Raw genomic sequence first — 9723 nt, 5'->3', positions numbered from 1 at the left:
TCTCAAAACACCCGGTGAAACCTCGGTGTCGGAGGGAACATCTCTGGCCCGAGGGGATTAAAATATCCAAGGTGATAAAATAATCCATCTTCGACAGGTATGCTACGGCCAGTCATCCTCATCTAATGACAAGGAAGAAAGTCCTGGCTTTCCACATCCCCTGGAATATGGCTATCTAGCTTTTTTTTTTTTTTTTTTCTGATTTCTTTTTTAAGAACACAAAGCTGCCTTCTCTTGCAGTGACTGAAAGCATGACAAAAGTTAAACTACTTTGCTTCTACAAACCCATACAGGCAAACAATGCTGAAATTAATATTGAGCCTTCCATGCATGTGAAATCTGTATAGTTTCGTAAGAAGGAAAGTGTTTTCTGTTCAAGCACAGATATTCCCTTAGTGATGGATTTAGAACTCCTTGTGCTGTAAGGTAAATAATACAACAAAATACTTTAAAAAGGTCTGTCAGATCATTCTTTCCAGTAAGCCGCTCATTCATCTAAAGTCCCAGGAAATACAGCGCTCTGAACCCTGATACTCATCGACCAGTGTTTAGCAGTAAATAAAGCAAATCCCATCCTAAATCAGAATCCCAATTTTAAGCTTGACGTGATTCAATTTTAGTTGGTTTACACTAATTACAGAAATACCAGTGTGGTAACAATACATTTTCAAACAAGCTTGGAGGGACAGTTTCTTGGCTGGCGGAAGGTAACGTCAGACCGTGCTGCTGCCAAAAGCCATGCTCCTGCTGCAGCTCTTGTGCCTTCCATCAGTGATCACGCAGCTGCTGACCTGGCTGAGAACTGTGCAGCAGGCTGAGCTGATCCCACCCTCAGCACGGTCGTTTAGTCATTAGTGTCAATGCAAGGTAATACGCAGCCCGGGCAGGATAGGGGTAAGACTGGATCATCCTTTCCACAGGCTTTAAGCCACCTGGGAAACTACCCCTGCGGTCTCGAAAAATGTGAAGATAGCAAATGACAGAAGCTCATTAAGACCAAAGGAGAATAAAATTATTGTATTCCTTTTTTTTTTTTTCCTTCATGTGTACTGTAAATATAATTTCCAAAAAACTAAACTCAAGCGTAATTATTGTTTCAAAGGCACAGTACTTCCAAAAGGACTGGCATTTTCCATTATCTTTAGGATCCTTATTCACTTCAGTCCTTGAATCTCTGGTCCACGGGTGGCTTGTACATGAGGCCAAAGCTGGCTCGTTCTCATAACTTCACCAATGGCAATTGCGTTTCCTTCACGAAAACTTCCACCAGGCCTGCGCTGTGTCCTTTCATCTCACCAGTGCCTCCCCACGATCCTGTGCTTCAACCCCAGTGAAGGCAGATGCGGGCTATTTTCTTTCTGTGTAAGGTGCTGATTATTTTTTGTTTGGTTCCACAGTGATAGGAAATTATATATTGGGTCATATTAGTCAATATTTGTATAGTAAAAAATAATGGCTCTAAGAACGGCTCATGTAGGTATCAAAAAGCTTGTGTTAAGCCAACGTTTCCTGCATAATCGCGGTGTCCATACCGCAGAGCTGTCGTCTCTATACACTTAGTAAAACAAAAAGCTTCAACACTCTTCCGGCAGGCTGGCGGAGTGATGTGTTAATCTGCTCCCATTAACAAGACAGCAAATTCCCAGTTGATCACCCAATTCAAATTAAGCGCATGTAATCTCACCGGTGACACTCACAATGGTGTTAACGTAATGCATACATAGAGATAGACAGGATGAAGTAAGTGTCCTCAGGAGTGCTCAGCTTCCACCATTAATATCATTTAGGCGCTCTGAATTTTAATATGGGTCATTAACACCAAACTTCTGTAGTCGCTGTTTTAAAGACAGAGCCTTTTAACTGTGTCAGTCTTTCGCACAAGGGGTGTAGGCAATGTTACAGGTTTTCCAGTTCGTGGCAGGATGGGGGGGTCCCATCAGACTCCACCATGGAGGTGTACTGTATGGGAGGTGGTGGTGGCTTGAAAGACGGAGGTCTGTTCATACTGAAACAGAAGAATAAAAACGCAGTGTCACACAAAAGCTATATAAAAGACTGTTGTAAAATGTTCACAGGAGGAGGCAGATGGACAGTAAATCATTACAAGAGCACCTGACATTTGCTCTCACACACTGCAACTTCCCTGTTTCTTTTCTATAGCTCCACCGAACCTCCTGGTACTTATTTGGCTTTCTCAGCTCCCACCTCACAATTTTACTTTATTCACACTTTAAAAGAACAGATCATGGTCCTGGTGAACTGTTCAAAACCCTTTCTGAGCTATTTTGCTCACACTGCTCCCTAAAATTATATTTAAAGACTCATAACAGGTGTTTTTGGCAATTTATAGGCTAAGATAAAGAAAGATCCCATCCCAAATCAGGGGAAAAAAAATCAATCCCATTTTGACCTTCAATATACAGAATTTGCAGTCATGTTTTAACAAGTTTTTCTAGAACCACAAATGACTCATTATCACCATGATTTTTGAAACATTTTAGTAATGTTAGTAAGATTAAAAATAATTGGCTTTTAGATACTTAGATACTACATCAGTAGATCTCAGAGTGCTTTAGTAGGGAATTAAACTTTGGTAATAATTACAAACTCAATGCTTCTTTGACTGGCATTAAGTTTCGAGTAGCCTACTTTCACATATATTATTCACAACTCAAATAGAACTGCCCTAAAAGTACAATTTCATTAAAACATGTCCTCAAGTAACCGTGCAAAATGAGAGAGTAAGAGCAGATGGCAAGGAAGCTAATAGAAGTCGGAGGCTCTGGGGAAAAAAATTGACTTGTATTCTTCCCTCACACCCTGAAGCTGCCACAGCTTTTTTTTTTTTTTTAAGTTTATTTTACAGATAACCCACAGGACAGATGAAAGGACTGAGAACGCTCCACATTTCACACCTCTGTATGAAAAAACATTAGCGATCCACATACTTAAAGGTCTGGTGCGTTATGGGTAGTCTCAAATGAAAATGCGCAAATCCAAACAGCTGGGTTAGAGTTTGTGCTGTCCCCTGTGCCACCCCTCCCGCCCCTGCGGTTCCTCTCCCCAGTACTTACATCTCTTTCTGGTACTGACACCATTTCCTGATGCCCAAAGCTATTAGAAAACTGCAGAAGAGGAGCAGGACGGCTACCACTGTTGGCCAGGGGAAGCGACTGGCTTTGGTGTTCCTCATACCGCCTGGAAGGGACACAGGAGACAGAGCTCAGCTGAATGTCCTCGGGGAGGAGGGAAATCCGTGCTTGCTGCCTGTGGGTCGCTGCTCCCACCAGGCACTGTACTGGTGACAATGCAGCCCCAAATCAACACCCGACCGCCAGGTTCCCAGGTGGAGGATCCCAAACTCTGAGCATTGGAAGCTTTAATTTGTGAACTTCACTCATTTTTGTTCTGACTGGGTTTGCCGGCTGATGTCAGCCACCCATTGATTCACAGGATGACATTATTCAGGCACAGCCCAGCCAGCTTTTCATCCAAAAACCAGTGGTTTTCTCTGTTCCCCCATGAGCTTCTCTGAGAAGAGGAAGCACGTCGTGGTGTAGCTGGGCACAGCTGCCTGCCCTAGCCCTCCCACCCACCACCTGATTTTTCACGCCTCTGACAGCAAACCCTGCCAAAACGTCTGGCCAAGGGCGCAGCCGCCTTTTGGGGTGGCCTCTTGCTGGCGGCGCAGCATCCCTGCCTCGCCCCGGCTGCCTCTCCCCACCGTGGTGCTGGGATCCCCTCACTGCCCCCTCCTGCGCAGCCACCCCCGGGGGTGCTGGTGGCTGAAAGAGGTGCCCTCGGGGTCCTGGCTATGGGGAGGAAGGAGAGGAGGAACATGGTCCTCCTCCAGCTGCCATGGAGGGTGCAGCAGTAGGTTTGGTGTCAGAGAGGGCTGGAGCACAAGAGTCAGTGGGCGATACCACCTCAGTGTCACCTCCAGTTGTGCTGGCGTCACGACCCTTTGCAAGGTTGGTCATACTGGTACATCAGCCCAGCCTGGGTCCTAGACACAGCGCTAATTCCAGGCTTCTTACAGACATCCTGGATCCTGGAGCCAGGACGAATCCAGACAGTAGGGACACCTCCACGATCACCATGTTGGAAATGGATCTCTTCCCAGTGTACCTGGGGAGGAAGATCAAAAAGAGAGTCTCTCCCAGCCTCCCCTTCCCTCTACAGGCGGGAATGCCAAAAGCCTGTGATAAGCTGCAGTGTGGGGACACAGAAACCATGACTCCTCTTTTCATCTCTTTTCCCTTTTTTTGAACTGCCCTGGTCAAATGTACACGATGCTCCAGGTTTCACGCTTCTCTGCTTTTCTCACTTACTGCAACAGCACGCTGAAAGAAGAGGATTTGTAGGATAATGTCTCACCAGTACTATTGAGCAGACTGCTGGTAGTAAAGAAACCTTTCCCGACTGAAGTTGGCTGGTCTGTGATGCTGAAGGACAGGTTACCTAAAAAGATATTGGTACAGAACATTTTTAGTAACTTATTTGGGTTTTGGTGTTGTTTTGTTTTTTTTTTTTTTAATGAAGATTGTGTTTTGAAGCCACTGTTATTCACCCTGATGAAGACTGGTAATCAAATTCCAGAATCAAGGTGTCAAAATTCACTTGGCAAGACAGCTACATTTTTGGCCTACAACCCAGTGTTAGACAAAAAATGTGCTTTTATCAAATTAAAGAATATTAGAAGAAAGAAAGAAAGAAGGAGTATTAGAAAACACCTATTAAGATATTCCAGCAAGCCAGCATTGAGCTGCGCAGCAGTCTGGGACAATGATAAGCTTTTTACCTCTTTGATGGTAATGAAAAAGCTAAAGATATTAAGTGGCTTAGCAGCAACACAAAGAGTCTGCCTCTGCCGTGACTGAGTGAAACCTCAGTCGCCTCTGTCAAGTACTGTGTCTCAACCACAAAATCATCTTTTATCTGTTTGTAGACAGATATTTTGCCTTTCCTAATACAGCTAAGCTACCTATGTTTAAGATCAGTGCTGCCTAAGGATACGTTCCTGTTTCTTCTAGCCATCTCCGTTCGTCTCTTCCAAAATAATAGCTAAAATATGCAACTAGACAATGGCACAGCGTCTCCAGAGCTGCCACAGCACTTACGATGCGCCAGGGTTGTATTCTCAGAGGAGCCCGTGTCATTCCTGAGGCTTTGCAGGGATTCGGTGGTGGAATCATTCAAATCTGTACAAAAAGAAATAATACCCTTCAATTATCTTACAAGCCTGTACGTGACTGCTTCGTTAGGCTTAACTGTGGCTATTTTATACCCTTTGCTTTTCTCTGATGCAAACAACAAATGAAACAACATAGATACCTGTAAGTCTCTCAATATAATTGCTCATTTATAAATCCCAGAAAAAACCCCCATTGTTTAAATGATGTAAATGAGTAATGGGTAGAGCCAGGAAAATCTCTTTCTCGTAAGATGCTGATTTTGATTGAAATTGAGCACTCAAGGATTTTTTTGTGTGTGTGTGTGTGTGTATGTACGTATTAAAAAGCCCAACCAAAATCAGTCCAATTTTAGGGCACTCTAAAAATTCAATGAGAGTTTTCGACATTAATTCAATTCAGTTCTTCTTTTCTCCTCGTTTATTAGGTGTTTAATTTTATGGGGATAAGCATGGTAGATCTGGCATTTTAAAAAGTTATATTAAAAAAAAAGGATGCACACTTAGAGATCCCATAACGCTCTGCTCTCTACAGCATGCCGACAAGCACTACTTATTATTATTTACGTAATGGCTTGTTTTAGAGCCTTGGAGGATTGAGCTGATAATGGTAATACCTGTTGTGTGAGCCCAGTGGCCCTGGGGGGGGCACAGGGAACCAGACTGGTTTGTTTCAGCGAGCTGGGCGCTTGGAAATTGCCCTCAATTCCAGCTGCCAGAGGCTGAGGACCCTTGAAGGCCATGCCTCAGCTGGTGGTCAGGCGGGCACGGCTGTAGGGATGCCGATGAGAGGTACAACGCAGGGTACCTCCTGCAAACAGCGGTGTGATTCAGCACGCTTTTAGCAAAAATTGCAACCAGCAAGCTGTGCAAGAGAAGGATGGTGAAGCATTAGAATTCATCATGAAGTTTCGGTCTAAATGTGTGGCTGCGGGTTATATGCGGGTAAATAAGTGGTGGAGTGCTGCCAAAAATATATTCAGAAAATGGAAAGTGGCTGCTACTGTTGCACTTCAGCCAAAAGATGACTGCCATACAAATGCAAAAGCGCATTGACAGGTCCTCCCTGTTCTGAAAGCACAAAGACAAACCAAGACGTTACAAAAGAAAGTCACTTCTGGCTTTCTGCTGCTGAGCAGAGATTTTCTAAAGGGAAAGGTTTGTGAAAAAGTGTCCACCCCTAGGGGTTTTTTTTATTGATTTATTGATCTTTAATGAGGCCGCCCTTCGATGTTCTATTAACCAGCCTTTATTGTCCCACATTATCTCATTATTTCATTGCTGCTCCATGATTTTATTTAGCTTCTCTAGTAATTTATTTCATCTATAAACTACCCTCAGTACTCACTACATTTGCCTAGCAACTCTCTCAATTTTAATATTATTAAATTAAATACGTCTAATAAACCCAGGATACTTAAATGCTTTTCGTTCCTCTTTTGCTGCTGCAAATCCTTGACAGCTCGGAAGAGTCAAGTCTTTATCTTCTAACTCAGTGCAACTCAGCAGGGGAATTGCTTCTGTGAAGTACTGAAAAGCTGGTACAGATTACGGCACCTGACTTTTGGTCTCTGCTCGGACACAACTTTTCCATGTTTACTAATAATTTTTGCATGGCGATGTGATGACTATCAAACTAGTTGAAAATAAGCACTACAGAGCTAATGCTTTTGGAAAAGGCATCACAAACTGAGGACCGTGTAGAGCAGAATACCTGCTGCTGTACTTTTTGCAAGATACTCCAGATCGCTGTAGATTTGCAACCCAACCCTTGCTAAGTTGGTGGCACATTCGCACTTGGCAACACCTGTATTTAGCGACATAGCTCCCCTGCTACAGTCCTGTAAAGCAGAGAACATGCATCGTCTACTTACGCGCTGTTGTCAAACTCTCATTGAATGCTGTGGTGCCAGTATAGCTTTTTGTCTCCACAGTAGAAATCAGTGCTCCTGTTGAGAAGCACACAAGCTTGTAAAAATTGCTGTAGATCATCCCAGCACTCATTCTTCATTTTTCCTTCTTTCTTACCTGTTTCCTGACTGAAGAGGTCAAAGAGTTGGAACATACTACCTGAGATGCTGGCTTCCCTCAGACAAACACCACAAAACTCTGTGTCTGGTTTTAAACTCTGTCACAAGCTAGAAACTCAAGAGGAGTTTGGTGAGATGGATGAATAAACGTATGGGGCATTTGAGCATGTATTTTTGGATTTCAGCTGAGTTTCAGCTGCAACTCAGTAGTTCTGAGTTCACTGGCTTGTTTCATCCTGAAGCCAATAGAGAGTAATGAACAAATGTACATAAATCAGAATTTAAACAGGGTTTCACCAGCTCCAATGAGACAAAACTGTTTTCCCAAGTAGCAAAGAGAAGTTTTGTAGAAGTTAGTGTACAGGAGTCACACCTGTGATGCTGGGTGCCAAATACCAATGTATTTAACATTTTCCTTTACTCTTTTTTTTGAAGTGGTAGGTATTCTAGAGCTAACCTAGATATTTAGCTGATATTCAAACACAGGTAGTTAGCAAGTAGACCTCAATTTTCCCGAGAGGACTATTTCACATTTACTAAAAAGAGTTCATCTTTCCTAACACCTGTCTCATTGTTGGAAAAGTATCATTAAGCCATCTGAACAAACCTGAGAAGGTGAAATGAAGCTGTAACCCAGCGCTCAAAGCCTGAGCATCTCTGGACTCAGAGATGGAGCTACCATGGAAGCTAAGCAAAGACCAGGCTGCAGTTTGAATAGCCTTGGGTTTGTCTTCCCCTCCTCCTTCTCCTGTGCACTTTTCCCTCGTATCAATTCCCAGCTGTCTCTCGGGTTTTCGTTAAAAAATTACAAAATAACAGGAACTGAACCAAACCCCTTTGTAGAACAGCAGACTTGGACTTGGCATCCTGACTCAACTGCAGGCCAAAGGATCTGCTCGAGAAGCTGATGGTGGCGCTGGTGTGGGAAGCAGCAGTGAGACAGAGAGGAGAAGCACCAACCCATGGTTGGCACACCACAACTGCTGCACATAAGGGGCATTGCTTAAAAGGCAGATGTTTGTTTCCTGGGCTACTTACAGAAAAGAAATGGCTCAGCTCCAGCTTACACTATGACTTTGACCTTCTACCTCCTCAAACAGTGAAGATACATAATCCATCAAGGAGAATCCTCTCTGTTCACATTGTATATTTACAGCTTTTGTTGTGAAATTGTTTGTTGAGACAGAAGGGCTTTCGGTCCACATGGACAAGTGCTTTGCTGCCTGCTGTCAGCCAGGCTGGGCAAGTGCCTCTACTTTGGGGATGGGGAAGGCAGCGTGAGAAGCAGCAAACTTTAATTTCAGCACTACTGCAATGTGTGTTCCTGCCCTGGCATACCTTGTTCTAGCCTCTTCATGCCCCAGGGCTTGACATTGAGTGATTCAGCTGCAAACAGCACTCCGCTGGGGCAGGATGAAGCCTTGTGTTCAACATTGTCCTCCAGTATTACCCCGCACACTGCCCATCACATTAGTTGTGCATCTCAGGGTAAATACTGTTAGAGTGTAATACAGGTTACTTTAAGGGCAGCCCCAGCACCCTTCTAACTGCTGCTTCAAACCAGCCAGTCCTACAGGGATCAACGGCTGGGCTTCAAAAAGGAAAGAGACTTTAAAGAAAAAAGTGTTTCCAGACAGGCTGTGCTGCGAGAAAGTGCACTCTGCTGGGACTGGCGGGCGTCAACCCTTGATTTTGGGGTCAGAAGGCAGGAGGTTCACGGCTTCTCCTGCTCTCAATTCAGGCTGCTGCCACGCTGCCGAGTGCATGCCAGTCGCTGGTGCACATACCTCTCCCCGGGGAGGCGAGGTTAAACCCTTCCAAGTGAGTCACCCTGCCCTCCACTGGCCTCGGTGTCACCAGCCCAGAGAAGAAATCACCGAGTTGAGTCATCTGCTGTAAATGTTTTGTTTGTCGGTGCTTTGTATTTGTACTCCTGTGCTCCAGTGTTTGGGTTGTACTTTTTCTAGCCCTGATGTCATTCTATTTTTGTATGATATTTAATTGAAGAGATACAAGGAATAAGTATTTTAAAAACATATACTCGCTGTCTATTCACTTGCTGAAATTAATGCATATATCCTGAACAGAGCATTAAAAAAGATTAAATCAAGGCAGTATTTTCTCATATATTTATTTTTGAACTGTGGACTTCCTAGTGTATCATGCACTAGGAAAAGGGCTTCAGTGAACAGTAAAGTGTTTGCTACAAAAACTGCAAAACAGTTATTGTGTTTATGTATCATTCTACTGTGTTCTTGAAGCAACAGAGAAAACATTTTTGCTGAATTGATTACCTTGTGTGGTGGAAGCAGGAGCTGAGCTTGCTTGACTTGTGAAATCTAGAGAAGCCAAAGATGTCGACTGGTGCTCTAAAGACAAACAGATTACACAGTATCACATTTAGTTGCAAAGGTCTTTTAAAAATAATATTAATAAATCATAAACCAACCTGTATCAAAGAGCTTGCAGTAGCTGTTGGGTAAATGCAGGCTCTGCAGCAGG

General features: G+C 43.7%; 1 protein-coding gene across 1 annotated transcript in view; it reads right to left on the bottom strand.

The window, feature by feature from the left end:
- Nucleotides 1-1896: 1896 nt before the first annotated feature.
- CD96 (CD96 molecule) overlaps nucleotides 1897-9723 on the bottom strand; it is a 27930-nt gene continuing 20103 nt past the window's right edge. Inside the window, exons 10-15 of the mRNA XM_009888505.1 lie at nucleotides 9516-9590; nucleotides 7066-7140; nucleotides 5121-5201; nucleotides 4378-4461; nucleotides 3075-3198; nucleotides 1897-2005 (exon numbers count right to left, since the gene is read on the bottom strand). Coding sequence (XP_009886807.1) covers nucleotides 1897-2005; nucleotides 3075-3198; nucleotides 4378-4461; nucleotides 5121-5201; nucleotides 7066-7140; nucleotides 9516-9590 — 548 coding nt within the window. The remainder of the gene's footprint in view (nucleotides 2006-3074; nucleotides 3199-4377; nucleotides 4462-5120; nucleotides 5202-7065; nucleotides 7141-9515; nucleotides 9591-9723) is intronic.

This window comes from Charadrius vociferus, unplaced genomic scaffold, assembly GCF_000708025.1.
Source record: "Charadrius vociferus isolate BGI_N301 unplaced genomic scaffold, ASM70802v2 scaffold487, whole genome shotgun sequence".
In the NCBI taxonomy this organism is placed as follows: Eukaryota; Metazoa; Chordata; class Aves; order Charadriiformes; family Charadriidae; genus Charadrius; species Charadrius vociferus.
Note: the sequence above shows the minus strand (reverse complement) of the source record. Positions and strands in the feature narration are given on the sequence as shown.